The sequence below is a fragment of the Cervus canadensis genome, chromosome 21 (assembly GCF_019320065.1).
Source record: "Cervus canadensis isolate Bull #8, Minnesota chromosome 21, ASM1932006v1, whole genome shotgun sequence".
NCBI classification, from domain to species: Eukaryota; Metazoa; Chordata; class Mammalia; order Artiodactyla; family Cervidae; genus Cervus; species Cervus canadensis.
The window spans coordinates 54485745-54510546 of record NC_057406.1 but is presented as its reverse complement, the minus strand read 5'-3'; the positions used below and the strand labels follow the sequence as shown (position 1 = coordinate 54510546).

Here is a 24802-nt window from a genome sequence, read left to right as displayed (position 1 = left end):
ACAATTCCTGGTAAATAGTGGGCACACAATAAATACTAGGGAACGAATCCCTTGGTTTCCAAACCCATGTTCTTCTCATCACAGTGCCCCATTGAGCACTGCCTTAGTTTAGATTCAATCTGATGAACAGGCTTGTTCTTTTTCTCAAGCTGAAAGACACCCCAAAAAAGCCATCAGAGGCTCCAGAGCCTCTTCTTCATGACTGAATAGTTTGGGACAGCTTTGCTAGGAAAACAAAGATGATGAAGCCATGTATTTATGGGCTGGACTTCTCTTCTGGATAAAACTTCACAGATGTCGCTAATGGTTAGGTGCAGAACAGAAGTAATGCTGCCAAGAACTTGCTGATATTTGAAACATGGTTGTTAGTGCCTAACTGCCTGCATTTCCGAGGGTTCCAAACCGAGTGTTGGTTTCTTTCTTTTCTGGCTCTTTTGCTAAACCAGCCTCAGTCTGAAGCACAATCTGCCAGGAACAGAATCCACATGGCAGGTGACAGTTAATGCTGCAGGGCACATAGAGGGCGCATGGGGTCGGGGCTGGCACTGCCCTGGCCTCCATGCAAGTATCATGAAGGGCAGGTGTTGACCTTGGAAATGCCCCAGGATGAGGCTGAGAGGGTAGGCAGAGGCTGGCTGGCTGTAGAGGTACATATATGAAGGCAGTTCTTGGCCACAGGTGCTGTAAGCCTGTAGCACAAACGCATTCCCAGTCCGGGCTCACGTTGCATTGGCTGTGTTATTAAATAGCAAGAGAGCTACAGAAGCTGCCTGCCAAGGAGGCTGAAGTGATTAAAATGGGACTGTGGTGTGTAGGCCTTGCTGCATTCCCAAGGAGATAGACCACAGCAAAGCTACTGTGGATGTGGGGCTCACAGGGCAATTTGGGTGTCCATGGCCAGAGGAGGGGGCAGAGGAAGGTGAAACTAATCAGGCCCTCTTCCTGGGTAGAGAGTTTTCTCTGGATACGCTTTCTGCAAAGTAACCAGTTTAAGATAAAAAAATTTTTCTGTTGTGTCCCAAGAAACCAGGTTTTGGTAAAAGTCTCATTTAACCAAAACACCCACTGTGAGTGGGGAGCAAGTAGCCTCCCTGTATCTTTTGATTTACTGATGACCCATCAGAAAATCTTCTGAGTATTAAGAATGATCACAAATATTTCAAACAGGTATTAGGCCAGACTGTAAACACAAGGAAGAACCTGTGCTGTGAAGTGAGGTTTATCCTTCTGGGCATATACACCCGAAGAACTGAAAGCAGAGACGACAATGGATATTTGCACACCCCTGTTCACCGCAACATTATTTACAGTAGCCAAGAGGTAGAAGCAACCCAAGTGACCACGGATGAATGCAAGAAATGTGCGACATACATACAATGGAATATATTCAGCCTTGAAATGAAATTCTGACACATGCTACAACATGGATGAACCTTAAAGACATTGTGCTAAATGAAAGAAGGCAGCCACAAAAATAAACCAAACAAATACTGTATGATTTCACTTATATGAGGTACCTGGAGCAGTAGAATTCATAGCGACAGAGGGTAGGATGATGGTGGCCAGGGGCCATGGAGGAGGGGGGAATGGGGAGCTTGTATTTAATGGGTATAGAGTTTCAGTTTAGAAAGATGAAAAGTTCTGGAGATGGATAGTGACGATGGTTGTACAACAATGGGAATGTACTTAATGCCACTGCAGTATACACTTAGAAATGGTAAGTGTCATGGTAAATGGTAAGTTTCACATTGCATATATTTCACCACAGCGGAAAAAAAATCTCAGTCATAGTTGTGTGACCTTAAGCAAGTTACTTCACTTCTCTGTGCTTCTGCTTCCTTATCATAACATGGACTAACGAAAGGATTGTGGTGAGGATTAAAAAAGGTAATGCCACAGGGCTTTAAGCACAGGGGCCTGCACATGAAAAGGGCTTAGAGAATGTTGACTTAAGACAGAAAATAATATCTCAACCACGACTTGTTTTTTTTTTTTTTTTTTAACAACAAGCAGAATAACTGTTATTCACATCAGTGGTTCCTCTACAGACTGTGGATGTGGGAGGCATATGTGCTGAGCTCTAGTTCTATCAAAGAGGAATGTTTTGTTTTAAATGAACTCCTAATCTTAATTCATCTCATTGTTTCTTTCTAGCAGATGCTAATCCCCCTCTCCTGAGCACATGAGCCCAAATGAAATGTTACCTGGACATACGATTTTAATCTCCACTTGTAAAATGAATTGGATGAAATTGGTAGTTCACTGATTTTACTCCAAAAACTGGAGAGAAGACTGGTCTTAGGGCTGAAATCACAACAGTCGCCCTAGGAGCCTGTTAAAAATATAGATTGCTGGACTCCCCAGCAGAGATCTGGGGTGATAGGCCAAACAGAGATTCCAAATGTCTCCCCAGATGTTGGGTCCACCTGACTAGGAGGACTCCTTGGACTTCTTTAGCACTGACAATCTGTTCTCAACCTTGGCACATCTGAGAGTCACCCAGGAAGTTATGAAAAAAATCTCTCTCTTTCCCAGGTTCCACCCCCAGAGACTGATGAATTGGTCTGTGAGAGGTCCCAGACATGGGGATTTTAAGTGAGTGCCCAGGTGATTCTTCCATGCAGCCAGTGTTGGGAACCTCAGTTCTAGAATAATGGTTCTCCCCCATGAACAACCCCAGAATCACAGGGAGGGCTCACAAAGCTGCATACAACCAGGCCTGACCCCCCAGTTTCTGACTCAGTAGGTCTGAGTGGGGCCTCTAACAAATGTCAGTGCATTTCTGACAAGCTCCCAAATGATGCTGGTGCTGCCGGATTGGAGACCCCTTGGAGAACCACTGTTCCAGAACCTTGCTCCTTAAGTGTGTGGCCTGTGGCCTAGACCAGGTGCAGAGGCTTCACCTGAGAGCTTGTTAGAAATGCAGAACCAGGGCCCAGCCTGGGCCCGCTGAAGCAGAGCCTGCAATGTGATTCATGCACACGCTGGAGTCTGAGGATGACTATGCTTTTAAAACTTCTGGCTTTCTGCTTCCATTGTATTCTGGAGGGGCGGAAGACGAGAAAGACATCTCTCCTAAAGCAGGAAGCAGACCTTAGAAGAATGAGGTCAGCTCGGCCTGGATGCACAGACCCAGCATCCACCCTCTGCCCAGACTCGCAGCATCTGCAGAGAAAGCCTCTCCCACAAAAGTGCATGGGGCATGCTTGGACAGTGAGAATGGGATTGATTACCTTGGCATGGTTGTAAATATCCACACAGTTGTCGGTATTGATGCTTTTTGCACAGATAATCTCACAGTGTCGCTGCAAAGCCTCCAGCTGGAAAAATTTAGCGGCAGACAGGAGCTAAAAAAGCATAAAAAGAGCCTGTTAGAGGCTGGGAGGTGGAAGGAAAGCAACTACTGTGGTGAGAAAACCCTTCATCTCCTACAGCAGAACCCAAGGTGCAGACACCGAGCATAAAGTGTTGATACATCACTTTAAAGCACAAAGGTTACACAGGTGGACTAGGACCCCATGACAGAACTCGACTGTGGGGGAAGATGGCAGAGGGGAGGTGTGGGGTCAAAGTGAATCAGATTTCCATCTATTGCAGCAGGAAGTCAAGCAGAGATGCTTAAAATTGTTACGTTCAGAAATAAGGGTCAACGTTTTTATTTGTGTGTGTGTGCTCAGTTGTGTCAGACTCTTTGTGACCCCCTGGACTGTAGCCCACCAGGCTCCTCTGTCCATGGAATTTTCTAGGCAAGAATACTGGAGCCAGTTACCATTTCCTCTTCTAGGGGATCCTCCTGACCCAGGGATTCAATCTGTGTTTCTTGCACCTCCTGCATCGGCAGGCAGATTCTTTACCACTGAGCCACCTGGGAAGCCTGATCGCTCTTAGTTAGCAGGATGGATGTCGAGGTGGCTCACTTCCTCCGTTCATTCAGGTCTCAACACAGATATCACCTCAGGTCTCCTCGCTCCATCACTGTCTGGCCCCCTTAACCTGTCTTAGTCTTCTTCACAGCCCTTCTCACACCAGACATGATGTCATGCCCATCACCTTCCCCAGAGGCTGGGAAGGCAGGGATCTCTGCCCCTCTGCATCACAGTTACATCCCAGCCATGAGCAGGGCACCTGGCCTCGGAAGATGCTGAACAGAAGAAGGGGAAGAAAAGGACTGAAGCAAGAGTTCAAAGGGATTGCCTTTGGGGAAAGGACGGAGGGATGGAAGGGAGATGGCTGGATGAGGGGCTTTTTAAGTATTATAAAGCTCTTCTGTATTATTTACATGATTGAAATGTATGTTCATTATTTTAATTTGAAAATAGCTTTTTAAAAGGTTTATGAAAGAGTCTGAGTCCTCAGAGTGCAGTCTAAGTTCTGAGGCTGTGATTTGTCAGAGGAATGGGCCAGAGAGACAAGAGAGGAACTTCGGGGGGCGGGGGGTGACCACGGAAGGTTTCACAGAATAAGAACAAAGGGGTAAAGGGCTCCACAGTGAACACACGCCAGGTACTGTGTAAGCATCTTACAAACAGAAACTCTTAAGATCTTCAAAACCCAGTGGGGTAGATATTGTCATCCCCATCCTGTAAGTATGAAAGCTGAGGATCAGAGAGGTTAAATGACTGGTCCAAGATCACAGAAGGGGCAGAGCCTGGATTTGAAGCCAGTCAGGCCCAGAGTCCATGTCTGAACCACCAGGAGGGGTCACTTCTTGAACGACTCCTCATGTTTTAACATCTCTCATCAGGCCCCCTGGACTTCCGGCACCTGAATGGGGTCCCGGCTCTTTCTCTCAGGACTAGCAGAGCGATTTTGGCTTCTGATTTAAAGCTACCCTGGTGGCTCAGCTGGTAAAGAACCTACCTGCAATGCAGGAGACCTGGGTTCATTGCAGGAGACCTGGGTTCAATCCCTGGGTTGGGAAGATCCCTTGGAGAAGGGAATGGCTACCCACTCCAGTATTCTGGCCTGGAAAATTCCATGGACTGTATAGTTCATGGGGTCACAAAGAGTTGGACATGACTGAATGACTTTCACTCACTTAAAGCTACCACCTTTGACACAAGAGTCCCACTCCTAGGAAGGAGCAGGGGAAATCTTGGCTTTGGACAGATGGGAGGCAGAAACAAGGCCGGAGGAGCAAGGAGGGGGAGAACACAGTTACGAGAGGTGGACAGGAGATGGGGAGAGCCAGGGAGCTGCTGAGTGAAGCCGGAGAGCTTGTAATTGCCTCTTAGCTTTTGCCTCAATGGACACGCTGAGATTTGAGGAAAGCTTTCAGATGAAATGTTTTTCCTACAAATGACAAGGGAGAAATTGTCAAGGACAGTTTCTGATGATGCTATTTGAGCCCCAGCTGTGCCTGGAACTAGAGGTAGCCTCAAACTCTTCAGTAAATTTCCTTCCCTCCACCCCCAGAGCCAGATAAAATTAGGCTTCACTCAGCTGCTACTGAAAGAGCTCAGACTAGCGCACCCAGCACCCCAGCCTTCCAGGGAGGGGCTCTGGGAAGAAGTCCTTGAGAGATCTGAAGGAGGCAGGCAGGACCCCCAAGCCTGCATCCAAATGCAAACCAGACACAGGCTTTCCCCAGACACCACCCACGTGAGCCACCCACTCAGGACCACGGCGGGCTCCTCACCTCCATTATCTCGTTGTTTTTAATGAGAAGCGACTCTGGGCCACCGTAGTAGAGATACTGCATAACCAGCTGGAAGACAGAACACGGTGAGCACAGAGCCCACGGCACACAGACACAGTCACCTTACCGCCACCCAGTCGAAGCCTCAGAGTGGCTCTGAGTCCCTGCGTGACACCCCTTCTCAGGGGTGGCCATTCCCCCTGGATTGCGGCCTTTCAGGAAGAAGTTCCATTCACAAGTTTTATAGGCTGGATATGTTTTCTTACACCATGCTGTAATCTGTCACCCTGTGGTTCACCCTCAGGGCCAAATTAAACAATTCTAAGCTCTGCTCCCCAGGACAGTTTCCCCCCATCTATGGGTGACAATCATGGGTTGTCTTTTCACCTCCAACCCCATCAAGCTGCCCAGAACTGCAGCACATGTGGCATGACTTAAAGACCCTGAACCAGCCGCAGCTCTCCTGGGAACACAACCCAGTTTGGCCGTAAACCTCTGGTTTCAGCTTCAGAAGGTGACTCTGGGCCACCACAAGACCACCTTCTCCTTATTATATCTTGATAAGGGCCAAGATGAAGTCATTAAGGGTCCAGGGTCTCAATGTTTTATTGATGGTGTGAACTGTCCAAGCCAGGCTTCGTACACATGACTGGATGGTGTGTAAAGTCCCAGAGCTTTGCAAACTGGTGTCTCTTAGGTAGAATTAAGCCCAAGGCTGTGAGAATATTGGCTGTCACCACCTCCCATGAAGCTGAATGTTAAAACATTAGGTGGCGTGTATCCTCCCGAGTTGGCCATAGTCTCCACCATTCTCTAATGTTTTCTGCCTGCCTAGATAACACATTGACTTTAGCTGCCTGACCCTAAGCAGCTGTGTTAGAAAAACCTGTAGATTGTTTACATCCCATCTCTGGATGTCTGTAAAATGAGGTGACTGGACCGGGTTGCCCTCTGTGGTCCCTTGTGGCTCTGACAGTCTGACCAATTCAGGACACTGGTTAAGAGCAAGGTCCTGGAGTTGAACTGCTTCAGTTTCTGACTTGGCTCTGCCACTTAAAAGCTGTGAGACCTGAATTAAATTAGGCTCTCTATGCCTCAGTTTCATCATCTGTAAAGTGGGGATAATATTACCTACCTCATGGGGTTGTGATGAGAATTTAAACGAGTTAATGCATGTAAGAGGCCCAACAGAGATCTGGCAGATGTATGGCAAGAACTCAGTAAATGTTAGCTTTTTAATTTTCTCTGAGGGTGAAAAATCTTTCTAGTATGAATGACCTTCCATTTTCTTACTCAGGTCATTCAACATCATTTGTGACTGATTTCAATCTACTTTATGCAAGTGGGTTTAAAGTAATCGCTTTTAATGTAACTCAATAACAAAAACCAAACAACCCAACCAAAACCCAGGCAGAAGACCTAAATAAACATGTCTTCAAAGAAAACATACACATGGTCAATAGGCATATGAAAAGATGCTCAGCAAGGGCAATTATTAGATAAATGCAAATCAAAACTATAACAAAGTTCTACCTCACACAGGCCAGAATGGCCACTATTAAAAAATCTACAAATAATAAATGCTGGAAAGGGTGTGGAGAAAAGGGAATGCTCCTACACTGTTGGTAGAAATGTAAATGGGTACAGCCACTGTGGAAAACAGTATGGAGATTCCTTAAAAAATTCTAAAAATAGTCTTGCTATGTGATCCAGCAATCCTAAATCCTGGGCATGTATCCAGACAAAACTGTAATTTGAAATGATATATGCACCCCAATGTTCACAGCAGCACTATTTACAATAGCTAAGACATGAAAACAACCTAAATGTCCATTGACAGATGAATGGATAAAGATGTGTGTGTATCTATGTCTATATATGAATACAGATAGATATATACACAATGGAATATTAGTCATAAAAAAGACTGAAATGATGCCATTTGCAGCAATGTGGATGGACCTAGAGATCATCATTCTAAGTGAAGTAAATCAGAAAGAAAAAGACCGTATGATGTCACCTATATGTGGAATCTAAAAATGCTTTGATTTAAAGTACAGAGTTCGGACTTTCCTGGTGGTACAGTGGTTAAAAAACCCGCCTGCCAATGCAGGGGACATGGGTTTGATCCTTGGGCCAGGGAGATTCCACATGTCCTGGAGCAACTAAGCCTGTGAGCCACAACTATGAGCCCACGTGACGCAACTACTGAAGTCCATATGCCTAGAGCCTATGCCCTGCAACAAGACGAGCCACTGCAATGAGAAGCCGGCACACCACAGCTAGAAAGTAGCCCCTGCTCATCTCAACTAGAGAAAGCCCGTGCACAAGGGTGAAGACCTGGTGCCACAAAAAACAAAGTACCCCATTCAGTGGTTTTTAGGTATCCACAATGTACAACCACCACCACAATCTAATTTTATTTTACTTTATTTTGGCCGCATCACTTGGCATGCAGAATCTTAGTTCCCATACCAGGGATCCAACCTGTGCCCCCTGCAGTGGCAGTGTGGTCTTAACCACTGGACCGCCAGGGAAGTCCCACCACAATCTAATTTTAGAACATTTTCAACCCCCGCCCCCTGGAGAAACCTCATGCCTGTTAGCAGTCTCTCCCATTTCCTCTTTGGGTCAGTCATGACATCTACTATGATTTGCCTTTTCTGGACATTTCATATACATGAAATTGTACAACATGTGTTCTTTTGCATCTAGCTTTGTTCACTTAGCATGGCATTTTCAAGGTCACATGTATCACACTCCGTCACTTCTTTTTCACTGCTCAACAACATCCCGTTGTATGGATGTACTACAGTTTGTGTATCCATCCACCAGTTGATGGACATGTGGGTTGTTTCCATTTTTCACTGTTGCTGAAATGGATGCTGTGGCTTTGGATCAATTTACTTTTTCAGATCTCACCTACTACTCCTCCCTTCTCATCTCAATTGTTGTTGTTTAGTCACTAAGTTGTGTCCGACTCTTTGCAAGCCCATGGACTGAAGCACACCAGGCTTCCCTGACCTTCACTATTTTCCGCAGTTTGCTCAAACTCATGTCCATTGATTCAGTGATGCCATCCAACCATCTCATCCTCTGTTGCCCCCTTCTCCTCCTGCCCTCTATCTTTCCCAGCATCAGGGTCTTTTCCAATGAGTCGGCTCTTTGCATCAGGTGGCCAAAGTATTGGAGCTTCAGCTTGAGTAGCAAGCAGTCCTTCCAGTGAGTATTCAGGGTTGATTTCCTTTAGGATTGACTGGTTTGGTCTCCCACTCTCAACCACTTGCCTTTATTAGAACCTACTACCGTCTCTTTCACTCTGCTTTTGCCCACACTGTTCCCTCTGCTTGGATGCCCTTCCCTCCTTCTCCACCTGTTGATCTCTGGCCCCTCTCTCAGGATCCAGCTCAGCAGTCACCTCTGTGAAGCCTCCGCAGACCTGCTCAGCTCTCTTAGCTGCCTCCCACCCCATGCTGGGCGGCATACCACCCACGACTGCAGTGTTATTTCCTGCTGGGGTCTGAGGGTGCAGAGTGGGTCTTACCCACCTCTGCATTCCCAGTGCCTGCCAGCGGCAAGTACACTTTAACCAGAAACACCATTCCTCCCCTTCCTCTTTTGTGTCTGAGTCTCCCAGTGGCCAACTGCCTGTGGCAGAGTGGGGCTTTAGTGTTGATGATTGAGGCTTTGTGAAATGATAACGTAACACTGTTTACTCTTCCCCCGAACCCAGACAGGTCATAAGCATCTAATCTTTGGCAAATGTTGAGACACTGGCTTTATTAAAATCCATTTATTCCCCAAGGACCTCTCTTTTATAAAGGCCAAATCAATAATAGTGATGGTAAGAGCCATAATAATAATAACTGTCCTGAAAACAGGGTCTCTCCAGTTACAAAGCACTTCTCCAGCATGCTATCTCATTTCCTCAAGGTTGCGTTGTTGACTTGAAATGTTGCTTTCAGGAGCAGGCGTGGAGCCCCATTAACCATGGGGCTAATGGAATTAAATTGGGCTGTGCTGTGCCACCTTCAGACTCAGCCGGCATGAGCCTTTTCTGCAAGGGAGTGAAACGGACCCTGATTAGGCCAAGGGGTCTGTTTATGGAGTTGCTTTTCTTGGCAGCTGTCAACCTGCATGAAGCAGGATGTAAACGGCGTCCACAGCCTGCTGGAGGCCTTGCTCCCAGGTGCAGCCTTAGCTGCAAGGGGCTCTTGCCCGCGTGTGATGTTAAACAGTCACATAGAGGAAACTCAAAGCCGTCTCATTTACTAAAATTCTTCTGTTCAGCATGGAAGGGAAGTGAGCTGGCCCCTGGGAGCCTCCTTCTGGGTCAGATTCAGCCTGACTTGGCCTATTTTGAGCCACGAATGAGGCTTTTCTTCTTTTATGGGGAAGGGGCAGGCACGTGGAGAATTCCCTGGGGTCTGCTCAATCTTCTCTGCCCATTACAGTAACTCACGGCTAATGTGGCTGGGAAGCCTTCCCTGGTCAAAAGTAAACAGAGGCATTCGATTCCCCTGGGGCCATGCCTTCCTGCATACGTCTCTCATTCCGCTGGCCCCCAGCATCTATTGAGTGCCTGCCACAAGTCAGGTTCTGATGACAAGAACCCCTCCTTAGTCCTAGGCTTGATGGCATAAGTGCCCCCTTCATGGGCACTCAGAGAGCTGGAGAGGGGGGTTCACGGTTTTCAGCACTGGGCTCATGCCCCAAACACTAAGGGCCTTTCCTTGGGGCTGGGTGATTTTTAGGGAGGACCCAAGGCCTCATAGCAGGGAGGCAGGTAAGAGATCAGGTCTGGGAGTCAGCCAGGCCTGGGTCTGAAGCTAAGCCTGGCCACTTCCTCTACCTGTCTGTCCGGGCGGAGAAGAGCCACCTGGAGGGGGAACTGGGAGGCCTGAACTGATTAGACGACACGGGGCATGGTTCTCAGAGTGGGTCCCTGGACCAGAAGTATCAGCATCACCTATGTTCTCATAAGAAACATGAATTCTCGGGCCCCATCCCAGGCCTACAGACTCAGGAACTCTGGGGGTGGGGCTCAGGAATCTGCATTTCAGCAACTTTCGTGGCTTAACAGCAACTCTCTTCACCCCTACTGCTTCCCCCGGAGATTTTGAGGCTTCTGAAAGTTTGAGAAACACTGTAACTTAGAGCCCTGGTTCTCCACCTTGGCTGCACATGACTCTGGATGATGGCAGAGGGTGGAGACTTAAAAATGCTGATGCCTGAGCTGCAGCCCAGATCCTGAACGACAGCCGGGACACTGGGAATCGTCAAAGCTCCTCAAATGATTCCACTGCACTGGGGTTGAGCACTGCTGGTTTTGAGCCCTGCACGTAGCTGCTGCACAAGAAACAGAGCTTCTAGTGTTATTGTTCCTCTCTGCTTTCAAACTGTGGTGCTGGAGAAGAAGAGTCCCTTGGACTGCAAGGAAATCAAGCCAGTCAATCCTAAAGGAAATTAATCCTTAATCTTTATCACAAGGATTGATGCTGAAGCTCCAATACTTTGGCCACCTGATGCGAAGAGCCAACTCATTAGCACTCAGACCCTGACGCTAGGAGAGATTGAAGGCAGGAGGAGAAGGGGACAACAGAGGATGAGACGGTTGAATGGCATCACTGACTCAACGGACATGAGTTTGAGCAAGCTCCAGAAGATAGTGAAGGACAGGGAAGCCTGGCATGCTGCAGTCCATGGGTTCACAGTCGGCCACGACTGAACGACTGAACAACAAAGACCGGACTGGCTTCAAATAATGGCTCTCTCATTGACTAACACCAGGTTCTCTGGACCTCAGTCCCTGACCTCTAAAAGTGGCACGATTTGTCCAGATAGCTACGTGCAAGCAAAGGCCAGTGCCTCATTCATAGCTGGAGTTAAAAATGGGGAAAATGAGGTTCAGAGAAGAGTGTCTTGCCCATGCTTATTCTATAAGAATTCTTTATTTTGAAGTTTCAGCATAACCAAAGGAGTGCATCTCTAACGGTGGAAATATAGGCACATGAACGGGCTTCAGGGCTTACTGTGAGGGCATGGTGGTTTCCTGGTAGCACTCTGAATCACAGGATCTGGGGGCCAAGGTTAGTAAATGGAGGGAAGAACCATCATCTGGCCACTGGCACTTGGCTTCTACTACCTGGCTCCAGTGTATCTTTTCAGTGTCCAGTCTACCTTAAGGCACAGCTGAATGGACTATAATCACTTTCCCTCTAACACACACCAGGGCTTCCCACTTTTGTGCCTTTGTTTGTGCTCTTTATCCCTCTGGAATACCCTTTCCCTCCTATTCGCCCGATAAGGAAACTGAGGCTCAGAGAGGCTGGGCAGTTTTTTCAAGGTCACATGAAGGATCATGATTTCAAACAGGGGGATGCTGCTGTTTAAACCCAGGGGTGTAGCATTTAGATCCTGAAATGCAGCCCTGTCCTTCACAGTCCAGACCAGGACCTCTGGCCGGAGACCATGGCCAGCCCTGACACCTGCTTATCTCTGCGTGGTCTCCTCAACCCTCCTGGAATGCAAGTCTCCTGAGGGACAGGCTGTGTCTTCTCCACGTCTTCCCAGGGCTGTCCTTCTGGAACTGAACTGGAGGAATCAGGTCCTGTTCAGAATTCTATAAGCTCCATCCCCAGGTCACCCACATTGGCCTACCAGCCCTGGCTGTAGGAGGAGGCAGGGAGGGGCCACAGTCTCCCCTGCGGGCCCCTGGATGATGCAAGCAGCCCGCCCGCCTTCACACCGCTGATGAGAGGCAGAGGCCCAGAAACTGGGCTGTGAGGCTGGCTAGGGGTGTGAATTTCTATTAGCTTGACATGTCACTGACGGGCTGGATTTATGAATCAGGCACGAAATCCAAGAGCATGTGGCTCCACAGGTGTATTCTACCACACACAGAAAGAAGAACATATACCGGTCCTTCTCAAACTCTTCCAAAAGACTGAAGAGGAAGGAACACTCCCAGAGATCTTCTATGAAGCCACCATCGCCCTGATACCAAAACCAGACAAAGACACCACCATACACACAAAAAAAGCCCCAGTGAATCAGACATGAAGGATGGAGGAAAAGCAAGAATGTTGCTGTGCTCCCCTCAAATGTGCCCGATAAACCAAACGGTATTGCTTTCAATCGAACAGAGACATGGCCATGTCATCTGGCCTCTGACAAGCCTTCCTTCCTATTTACATTAGGTTCAGGCCTATTAACCTGAACCTATTAATATTAACTATTAACCTATTAACTATTAATTAGCCTATTAATATTAACATGACACTGGATTCCCTAAAGTCCACTGGTTCCTGATCACACTGGGCTCAATCATCTCTGGGGGACTTCATACCTCCTGTTCTCTGCCTGCAACATTCTAACTGGCCCCATCCCCCTTTTAAATTTATTTATTTGGCTGCACTGGGTCTTAGTTGCAGCATGTGGGATCTCCAATCTTCATTTCAGCATGTGGGATCTTTAGTTGTGGCATGTGAGATTTTTTTAGTCATGGCACGTAAACTCTTGGTTGCATTATGTGGGATCTGGTTCCCTAACCAGGGATTGAACCCAGGCCCTCTGCATTGGAATCTCAGAATCTTAGCCACTAGACCACCAGTGAAAGCCCTCTAACTCCCTTTCTTAAGCCCCAAGCCTCCCCAGAGCTCACCAGGGTCTCTGAATTCAGCCTGCAGTATTCCAGCTGGCACCCCATCAAGGGGCCCTCCCCAACCTCCCTGGTCTGAGTTGGCATAGCGCATTGGTTCTCTCACACTCACTCCAACTTTATATTGTAACTGACTAACTACTCAGAGTTATCCATTCTGGATTGTGAGGCCCCAGGGGAAGAATGCCCTTTATCCTTGGGTCTCCAGGCCCAGCACAGTGCTGGGCACATAGCAGGTGCTCAGTTAACGCTGTGGGCTTGCATGGATGGTAAGGGGGAGGGGCAGTGTGAAGACAAGGGCCGGAAGTGCAGGAGCGGATGACAGTGTGGTGGCTGATCCACAGGCGGAGGCTGGGAGGGACCCACTGGTGCCCCGCACCCACAGGCAGAGTTCCGGGTCACCGCGGGGGCTCACCTGAAAGATGGGGTACTTCACGTACCCGATCTCGATGCAGGTGCCGTCGTTCGTTGGTTTGCTGGAGAGGAGTGCTTTGAACCTGAGCGAGAACATAAAAGGGGAGAGAAGACTCACAAAGACATCCACAGCTTGCAAGGCTCAGCTCTCTGATGATAGAAACATGTAATATATTCTCCAACTCGGAAATACGATGACATGTCCATAGATTGTCTAATATCATGTCCCCTGATATGATATCATAATCCAATTTGAAGTTAAAACACTAAAGTTAAAAACAGTGCCTAGAACTGTTAAATTACTTCTCAAGCAGGTGATTTGAAAAGAACAAATGCCTTTTAAAACGCTGTCCAGGGAATTCCAGCTGGTGGTCCAGTGTTTAGGACTCTGAGCTTCCACTGCAGGAGACCCAGGTTTGATCCCCAGTTGGGTAACCAGGATCCCACAAGCTGCGCGGTGAGGCCAAAAGAATAAATAAAGTAAGAAACAAAAAACCCCTTCCACCTTGCAGGCCCATCACAAAGGCTGCCTCCTTCCTGGAGTCCTTCCTGACTCAAATTTCAAGCTGCTCAGGTGCCCATGGAGCGCTCCAACTCACTCCTTCCTCCTCCCACACAACCTTTGTTCCAAGAGGGGAGGGACTGCTGCTGACTCTTGCCTCTGCTGCATCCTCAGAGCCTGAGCCAGGCTGGCCCTGATGCACGGTGGGTATTTAATGTCATAGGCATCAACATCTGTTGATTACCTAACTGTCTCCCTAAAGGAATGACCTTCTGTTGGGGGTTTTAGATGCATTTTCCTGCCACTGGCTAAACGAGGTTCCTCGTGGGTAGAGACCCAGTCAGTGGAACACACTGATACTCTATTTACTTACTTATTTGGCTGCATCGGGTCTTGGTTGCAGCACGTGGGATTTTTGCTGCACTATGCGGGATCTTTCAATATGGCACACACACTCTCTCGTAGTGGCGCTTGGGTTCAAAGGTTGCAGCGTGGGCTTGTTGCTCCACAGCATGTGGGATCTTAGTGTCCCGACCAGGGATTGAACCCTTGTCCCCTGCAGTGCAGGGGATTCTAGCAACTGAACCACCAGGCAAGTCCCCCATACTCAACACATTTAGAAATAAGCTCAGACATGTCTCTTATTATAAATTAAACTTTACATCTGAAATAATTTCAGATTTATAGAAGAGTTGGGAACATAGTACAGAAAGTTCCAGTACGCCCTTCACCCAGTTTGCCCTAATGTTATCATCTGACATAGTCATGGTACCTTGTTAAAACTAAGAAGTTAACATTGGTACAAGCTACAGTTCATGGGGTCGCAGAGTCGGACACAACTGAGCGACTGAACACACACACACACACACACACACACACACACACACACACAGTATTGATATAGCTCTTCCATGATGTCACAACAGAACCATGCAAAGGATAGTGTATTTTTCTTCTCTGTCTTTCACTATCTCCTGGAGTTTGCAGGGATGATGTTTTATCGTTGTCAACTCCAGCGTTCAGGAAAAGTAAGATTCAGGACCTGTGTATTTTGAGCGCCTTATGCCTGAGTTCCCTGATATTTGGAGAGCAGGCATTTCAAGGCTGCAGTGTGAGTTTTCAGGTTGCATGAGGACACCTGGCTAAGGAAGTTCAATCCAGTCCACTCTCTACTCACGAAGCTCTGTGCTCAGTATGTGCTCCATCTGCCCAGAGGAACAGTGTCTTGGCTAAGCCACCCAAAGACTGCTGATTATGCTAGAGACTGCCCTGTATTCTTCTTCCAAACTGTGGTTAAAAAGTACATAACATAAAATTTACTGTCTTAACCAGTTTTGAGTGTTTACTAATATTTACATGGAGTATATTCACATCATTGTGCAATCGATCTCCAAGACTTACCCTGTCCTCAAAAAACAACTCCTACTCCCCCTCCCCTAGCCCCAGTTCCCAGCCTCCTATTTACTGTCCCTATGAACTTGATTTTCCCTGGTAGCTCAGCTGGTAAAGAATCTGCCTGCAATGCAGAAGACCTGTGTTCAATCCCTGGATTGGGAAGATCCCTTGGAGAAAGGAATGGCTACCCACTCCAGTATTCTGGCCTGGAGAAAAAAGTCGAACACAACTGAGCTGCTTTCACTTGCGTGAACTTGATCACTGATGGTTCATATAAAAGGAATCATATACGATAATATTTGTCTTTTTATGACAGGCATACTTCACTTCATATAATGTCCCCATTCATATTGTAGCATGTGTCAGAACTGGCTTCCTTTTTAAGGCTGAATAATGTATGTATATGTGTGTGTGCGTGCTCTTGCTTCAGTCATGTCTGACTCTCTGCGACCCCATGGACTGTAGCCCACCAGGCTCCTCTGTCTGTGGGATTCTCCAGGCAAGGATATTGGAGTTGGTTGCCATGACCTCCTCCAGGGGATCTTCCTGACCCAGGGATTGAACCTGCATCTCTTATGTCTCCTGCATTGGCAGGCAGGTTCTTTACCACTAGCGCCACTTGGGAAGCCCAAGGAATGTATACACTACATTTTAAAATCCAGTCCTCCACGGATGGACTCCTAGGCGGCTTCTGCCTTTTGTCTTTGTGAATCATGCTGCCTGAACAAGGTATACCAATGCCCTATAATCTTGGAACCTAGATTTTGAGAAGAAAATCTGCCCGTTCAGTGATGATACCATCCAAACTGAATTTCAGAGAATAGTAATAACCACCCTTATAATTCAGTGCTTTCAAAACTGATGATACATACCTTGGAGATGCTGTAAATAACAGCACTTTGTGAGCATAAAATGGTCTTCCTTCTACCAGAAAGGTGACATCTGACATTTCTTTATTGTTAAGAAAATGAGGATCTGGAACAGCAAAAGGAGAGAGGGTAGCTTTAGAGGAGAGAAGGATGAGGTTTGGATTCCTCTTTTAGAAAAGTGCCCATAAGAGCTGACAGGGAGGCCATGGTGATAAAATACTTGTTGGAGAGACTGTGACCAAACAGGAAACAGGATCAGTTACAGGAACGTGCAATTAACTGGAATTCGATATTTCACAGGGGATCCTCACAGCTTATTTGTGATTAAAAGTAGCATTTCCCCTTAGAAGATTCACCCCCAGCCAGAGTTCAGATGACCGTCAGGTGCGGTGGGTGACCACCCACCCCACCTCACTCCTCCTTCTCCAGCTTGGTGCCGTCCTTTCTGGACGGAAGTGGTTCCCGCCCGCTTGCTGCTGTGTTTCAGGGGATTCAAAATCCAAGCCTTCTCTCAGGATCAGAGGCCAAGGAGCCAGGCTCCTGCCCTCACCTCCAAGAAAAAAGATGTGCCAGGCACCGTGCGAGCTGGCACCGACAGGTGTAAACTCACTCAGCCCTGGGAGAGAGGGGCCACAGTCAGCTGTGCGACAGGGGCATGAAGCCGGGAGTCGCAGTGACTCGGTCAAGCGAGTGGCTGGTGGAGAAGCCAGGATGTGACCTTGGACATTCTGACTCCAGGGCCTGCATTGCTAAGCGCCGGAATCCTCCAATTTGCCTGGCATCTTAGGCATCTCCACTCGGGCTACAAAAGGTGCCAGTCCGTCCTGATCTCAGCACTGTGGTCTCGCTGGCAAATCCACCAACTGGCCCAGGCACCTCTACCCCTACCCGACTCCACCATGCTCACTTTCCAAGTCAGACCCCTGGCCTGGCCCCCTACACAGACCCTGCTGTAACTCAGAACCAGAATTGGCCTTTCTGGCTGATTCTCCTCCTGGTTGATTCACCCTAGGTGGTGGCCCTGGGTATCCGCTACTCATATTTCTCTGTCAGTACCTCTAGCCTCTTGACCTCTTCCCAATAAAAAAGCTTTAATCTAAACCATATAAAAAAAGCATAAAAATGTCAAATCATCTGTAATTATACTCTTAAAAATTTTTTTAATTAAAAAATGCAACAAAAACCAAACTTCTAAAACCTTTCACGTAAAGGGAAGAGACTGGAGGAGGAAATGGCAACCCACTCCAGTATACTTGCCCAGGAAACCCCATCAACAGAGGAGCCTGACAGGCTACAGTCCATGGGGTCAGAAAAGAGCTGGATGCAACTTAGCGACTAAACAACAACAACGAAGAGAAGAAAGGCTATAGAGGAAGGCCAGCAACCCCCCTCCCTCTGCTCAGACTCTCACTCCTACTCTCCACCTTCAACTAGCTCCCACTTCCGCTTCCCAGACTGCTAACATCTCCTACCTTTAGCTCTTTTTACCATTCTCCCCTAGAATTCATTGGGAGGGCAGAGGACAATGTCATGTAAAAAAATCAGGCGTGTGCTCTCCAGTTTGCCACAGTCCCCACCACTCCCTATTGTCTTACACCAAACCCATTTCATTCATTTACATGACCTTTATGGAGATGCCACTTCGGGACTTTTGTCACTACTCACTCTTCTCTTTCCTTATAAGCAGGTCCCTAAGGAACAACTATTTGACCACCTTTAGCTATCTGAGCTTGGAATGTCGTATTGAAGATGCAGAACACTATATGCTTTATATTCCACTTATTAATTATTATATTATGTCCTTTTTCTTTCATCTGTGAGCTTTGAACTTCTCAGGCCTGCCTTCTTTCTCTTGGTGTTTGGAATTACAATGCTTGGCCTGAAAACCAGGCCCTTTTAATTGTTGCTGAAAGAAATCTCAGCAAATTCAGGAGGAAAAAAAATTTTCTCTCCTTTCCTATAGCTACAGGAGAGCAGATTTTATGCTGCGTCACTGAAGCAGCGCTTGCAAATGTCTGCTCTAACAGGGGTGTCTTGTAAGGCACCAGATGTCAGAAATTATTGCTATGCCCTAGCAGTGTAACCCTCACTCTCTAAAGTCTGTAAATTTGATGGATCTTTATGATTTGTTTCCCTGGTAATATTTTAATTAACACCTGCTTTCTACAAGGTGGAACTACTTGCAGTTTTAGTACATTTTGGGTTGCCTACATGCTTAAAATATTCAGAAAACTAAGATCATGGCACCCGGTCCCATCACTTCATGGCAAATAGATGGGGAAACAATGGAAACAGTGCCAGATTTTATTTTTTGGGCTCCAAAATTATTGCAGATGGTGACTGACTGCAGCCATGAAGTTAAAAGATGCTTGCTCCTTGGAAGAAAAGCTATGACCAACCTAGACAGCATATTAAAAGCAGAGACATTACTTTGCAATAAACGTCCATCTAGTCAAAGCTATGGTTTTTCCAGTAGTCATGTATGGATGTGAGAGTTGGACTACAAAGAAAGCTGAGCACTGAAGAATAGATGCTTTTGAACTGTGGTGTTGCAGAAGACTCTTGAGAGTCCCTTGGACTGCAAGGAGATCAAACCAGTCAATCCTAAAGGAAATCAGTCCTGAAAATTCATTGGAAGGACTGATGCTGAAGCTGAAGCTCCAATACTTTGGCCACCTGATGCAAAGAACTGACTCATTTGAAAAGACCCTGATGCTTGGAAAGATTGAAGGCAGGAGGAGAAGGGGATGAGGACAGAGGATGAGATGGTTGGATGGCATCACCGACTTGATGGACATGAATCTGAGTAGGCTCTGGGAATTGGTGATGGACAGGGAAGCCTGGAGTGCTGCAGTCCATGGGGTCACAAAGAGTCAGACACGACTGAGTTATTGAACTGACTGACATGAATGGGCATAAAGAAAACAAGGCAACCTTTGACTTAGCTGTTAAGTTTTACACTTTAGCAAAAATTTGTGCCATTTAAATTAATAGGTTATTTGTGACAGGAACAAAAATACTTTAAAGCATTTCTATGAAATCAGCCTTTTCACTAATTTAAACTAGCTCATCTATTTCAAAAGTAGGGGCTTTGCTAAACGGTAGCATTTTTCAGCTGCTTCCATTTCTCTAAAGTTTCCTGGTCTTCATAGGAAAAGGAAACAGGAAGCAGGAAAGTCCCCAACCTTAATGGGAAGGGGAGTCCTTTATCTGTAATATTTTATCGGTCCCCAGGCAGTGAGAGACAAGCCTTTGCAAAAGAAGATTCATGCTTCAGGCTTCAAGGCAGTCAGGTGTTTGCCTTTTTCCCTGGGTGATTCACCAGGTTGCCAGCAGCCCCAGGATCTTCTGCATGAAATTGGTGCCCAATGGAAAGGTTTCTTCTGGAAAATCCCAGAGGCCAACTGGAGAAAGATGGGACTGTGGCTTTGGTGGGGGACCTGGGTTCAGGCTCCAGCTCCAACTGAACTGATGCTGAAGCCTCTGCTGAGCCTCCCTGTCTTCAGCTGTGACCCGGATAACACCACACGCCTCCCGGGTAGCCCAGGGATTGTTTGAGAGAGTAGCGGGGAGCTTGGTTAGGGCTAGCTCAAAGCAAGTGTCCAAGAAGGGTGAAGAGTAATTACTGCCAACCCGATGGAAGTTCAGGGCATCCCATCTCCTCAGTTCAGCACCATTCCGTGTGTGTGTGTGTGTGTGTGTGTGTGTCTGTGTGTCTGTGTGTGTGTGTGTGTCTGTGTGTGTGTGTGTCTGTGTGTGTGTGTGTCTGTGTGTGTGTGTGTCTGTGTGTGTGTGTGTGTGTGTGTCAGGGCATCCCATCTCCTCAGTTCAGCACCATTCCGTGTGTGTGTGTGTGTGTGTGTCAGGGCATCCCATCTCCTCAGTTCAGCACCATTCCGTGTGTGTGTGTGTCTGTGTGTGTGTCTGTGTGTGTGTGTGTCTGTGTGTGTGTGTGTCAGGGCATCCCATCTCCTCAGTTCAGCACCATTCCGTGTGTGTGTGTGTCTGTGTGTGTGTGTGTGTGTGTGTGTGTGTGTCAGGGCATCCCATCTCCTCAGTTCAGCACCATTCCGTGTGTGTGTGTGTGTGTGTGTGTGTGTGTTTGTCTAGAGGGTGACGCTTGCTCATCTCTCCTTCCAGTTCCTTGCAGGACTTCCATTAGGGGCATACTATGGCCTGTCACTGTACCCTGCTCGTTCCATCTCAAGGAAGAGGAACTTCTTAGAGGAGAGGATGGGGGAGAGTGGCTATGCAGGTCTCAGCCTTCTCTGGACTCTACCCAGCTACTGGAAGGGCGTGGGCAGTCATCACTGTCGGTGATGTGCAGAAGAAAGGCGCTCAGTGAAGGGATGAGGTGCTGGTGAGTCCCTTTGTCCATATCCCCAGCGTATGTTCTCCAGACAGTTTAATCATGTAACAAAGGTGATACCCCGATCTCCACCTGCCTCACTCCTGTATCCATCCTGTTTGCCCTCCAACATGCCCACCTTCTTCTTTTGCTGCATTTACTTCCTTCCTGTCCTCAAATCACAAAGCAACAGTGCAGGGCGGGACCCAGGAAGCCCCCACTCACCCAGGCGTGAGGTCTGCTTCCGTTTGATCTCTGTGAGCTTGGGGATGGGGTAGGGCCCGTAGCAGTGAGTGAAGATGACACACAGCTGCTGGCTGATCACTTCGTTCTGTGGAAAGGGAAGAAAGCTCACATTGATGGGGGCTGTGCGAGACCTCATCCAAGCCCCCATGTAGGAACGGGCCCCCTGCCCCCGCCGTGGGCCAGAGGAGCCCACAGACTGCCTGCAGGTTCCGAGAGAAATTCCCTGGACATCACACCTTCACTTTGCCCGACAGGCCCTGGGTTTGCTTGTTCAGTTTGTCCACCATTTCTAGCAGGTTTATGGTGGAAGTTTAATTTGTAATTAAATCTTTTCTTGCTCCAATCACTTTTTTTATTGGAATATAATTGCTTTACAATGTTGTGTTAGTTTCTGATGTACAACGAAGTGAATCAGCTATGTGTATACATATATTCCCTCCCTCTCGGGCCTCCATCCCACCCCCCTCCCAATCCCAAACCTCTAGGTCATCACAGAGCAGTGAGCTGGGCTTCCTGTGCTTTATAGCTATCTATTTTACACATGGAGATGTATATATGCCAACCTCAATCTCCCAATTCATCCCACCCTCCTCATCCCCCCACTGTGTCCACATGTCCATTCTCTATGTCTGCATCTCTATTCTGCCCTTGGAAATAGGTTCATCTGTACCATTTTTCTAGATTCCACCTATATCCATTAATATATGATATTTGTTTTTCTCTGACTTACTTCACTCTGTATGACAGATTCTGGATCCACCCACGTCTCTAAAAATGACCTTATTTCACTCCTTTTAGTGACTGGGTAATAGTCCATTGTGTATAGATACCACATCTTCTTTAACCATTCATCTGTCGTTGGACAGCAATCCCACTACTGGGTATATATCCAGTGAAAAACCATAATGCAGGACACTGTGCCCGTGTTTATTGCAGCACTATTTACAATATCCAGGACATGAAATCAACTTAAATATCTAATCATTTCTTTACTTTCATTGGAAAGCAAGTTTTGCAACTCACAGGATGGAAAATAAGTTTTTACCATAAGCACAGCTTTATCAACACTGAAACATTCCGAGAGCAGCTAATTAGCCTAAAAACGGCAGCAGGAAGCCCTTCTGGTCCTGTGCCCACACTCTGCACCACCAAGACACAAAGGCTCCTGGTTTAGCTTTCCTTTGCTCTTGATTCTGGTGCTGAGGCATTTCTGGATCCAGAAGTGCTCAGCTGAATCACTTTCTCCTAAAAAAAGTGTGTGTGTGTTTTGGAGGAATAGTTCTGCGATGGAAAACTTCGGCTGTTCCAGTACTCCGGGAGCCTGTTTCTGATCAGCCTCCGTCCTTCACGTCCTTCCCTCCTGTCCCACGGGGGCCCGGGCTGGCCCATTAATCCCCCTCCAACTGCAGGCATGCAGGAGGGAGGCCAGGAATCAGCATGTTTGGGATGCTTTTTATTGGGTGAACGGGGTTGAAACCAGGGGCTAAAAAACAGTGGTTAGATAACTCGATATTTACAATATATTAAGAAAAGTAGGTTACAACACAGTTTGTACCATGTAGTTTTGGAAATAAAAGGCTACATATGTATTTGGATTGACAGGTATAGAAAAAGGTCTGGAAAATAGAGTAGCTACCTTTGGGTGGGATGATGATGTTTTCTTCTTATATATTTATATCTTTTTAAAATAAACAAGTGTTGCTTTGTACATAAATGCAATGAATGCTATTTTTGATTTTAAAAAGATAGGTTTGGGACTACTAATGATGTTATCGGTTCAAGCTATGCTTGAATCTACTTCACTGTGTTCCTGAAAGAGAGGGATTGCAGTTCAACAAATGAAAAGAAATCCAACCCTTTGATCCTACAAGACACCATGTTACCTCAGATGGGGTGCAGAGAAGTGCCCAAGCGGAGGCAATTATATTGGATAGAAAAAGGGATTCTACTTTCAAAGATGAAGGCCTTCTAACAGAAGGTGTTACCTGCTCCTCTCACTTAACCCGCACAAAGCAACTGGCTCATGTTTCCAGCGGTGGTTCTCAACGTGTGGTCCTCAGACCACCTGAGCTTGTTAGAAATGCATGCCCTCAGATCCCATCTCAGACCTCTGACCCAGAAACACTGGGGGCGGGGCCCAGCAATCAGTATTTTAACAAGTTTTCTGCTGATTCTGATGTCCCCTTAGGTTTGAGAACCACAAGTTTAATGTTCTGAAATTCTGTCTTAGGTTCGACCTCAGCTGGCAACTGTAAATTTCCTCTGGTTTAAAGCCCAGCCATGGGCTTCCCTGGTGGCTCAGTGGTACAGAATCTGCCTGCCAATATAGGGGATGCAGGAGACTTGGGTGCAATCCCTGGGTTGGGAAAATCCCCTGGAGAAGGAAATGGCAACCCACTCCAGTGTTCTTGCCTGGACAGTCCCATGGACAGAGAAGCCTGGAAGGTTATAGTCCATGGGGTTGCAAAGAGTTGGGCACAACTTAGCGACTAAACAACAACAAAGCCTGACCACAGAAATATGCTCCACTGACCAGCACACAGCAGCAGTACTGCCTGGGAACTTCCGAGAAACGCAGACTCTCACCCTAGGCCCACCGAATCAGATCCTCACTAACATGCTCTGCAGGTGACTCCCATGCACACTGATGTTGGAGAAGCATCAGGTCCCTAGTCCCCCACCTGTGGGATCTAATGCCTGATGATCTGAGGTGGAGCCCATGTAATAGAAATAAAGTGCACAATACATGTAATGTGCTCGAATCATCCTGAAACATTCCCTCCTACTCCCCAGTCCATGGAAAAACTGTTTCCCATGAAACCGGTTCCTGGTGCCAAAAATGGTTGGGAATCGCTGCCCTAGAAGATTGCATGCCTTAACCCCTGGGACTAGGAACATCATGAGATACCATGATGCCCGTCAATCTGTTCTCTTTCAGGGCAAAAGGGACTTGGCAGGAGTAATTAAGGTCACTAAGTAGTTGCCCTTAAAAAAGGGAGATTACTTTGTGTTATCTGGGTGGGCCCCGTGTAATCACATAAGCATTTAAAATGCATGAGAAATTCAGGAGGGATGAGGAGAAGAGGAAGTCAGAGGGACTGGAAGCCTGAGAAGGACTTGATGAACTGTTTCTTGAAGACAGTGGGGGCCACATGGTAAGCTTGAGAGGGAATGCAGGCCCTGACACTGGGAAAAAATATGACCCCTACTGACCCTCAACAAAGAAATGCAACCATGAGGAACTGAATTCCACCCAAACCCGAATGAAGTTGCAAGTGGATTCTTCCCGAGTGTCTAGGAAGGAACCCAGCTGCTGACACCTTGATGATGGTCTTGTCAGGCCCTAAACAGAAAGCTCAGCTGAGACCCTATGCCTGGACTTCTGACCCATGGAAACCACAAGATGGTAAACGGGTGTCGTCTTCAGCCTCTAAATCGCAGTCATTTGTTATTGTGGCAGTGGAAACTAATACAGTTCGACTAGCGTTTGCCTTAGGTGGACCCTATTTTATCATCCCTACGACCCCAGGGAGTCCGACACATTAGGGATGCCCAGTGAGTACTTGCATGTCACATGAAAGATGAGACGGTGACCTGCAAGATGCTCTGTGCAAACTGTGTTGATGAATGGTGCTGGACTCACTACTTGCACCCAGGGTTGTCTCAGGAGCCTTGCTGGTAAGTCAGCCCCCGTCTCACCAACTCTGGGAGGGAATGAAGATGCCCTTCC

At 47.2% G+C, this 24802-nt stretch overlaps 1 protein-coding gene across 4 annotated transcripts in view; it reads right to left on the bottom strand.

Annotated features, from left to right (window-relative positions):
- Window positions 1-24802, bottom strand: part of BTBD11 (BTB domain containing 11) — a 315694-nt gene that overhangs the window by 5485 nt on the left and 285407 nt on the right. For 3 of the 4 annotated variants that reach the window (XM_043440280.1, XM_043440279.1, XM_043440282.1), the window contains 5 exons: window positions 21052-21157; window positions 16482-16584; window positions 13714-13795; window positions 5639-5707; window positions 3234-3347 (listed from right to left, as the gene is read on the bottom strand). In XM_043440280.1, coding sequence (XP_043296215.1) covers window positions 3234-3347; window positions 5639-5707; window positions 13714-13795; window positions 16482-16584; window positions 21052-21157 — 474 coding nt within the window. Of the gene's footprint in view, window positions 1-3233; window positions 3348-5638; window positions 5708-8893; window positions 9696-13713; window positions 13796-16481; window positions 16585-21051; window positions 21158-24802 lie in introns of those variants that run through there. The other variant, XM_043440281.1, reaches the window with a different exon arrangement.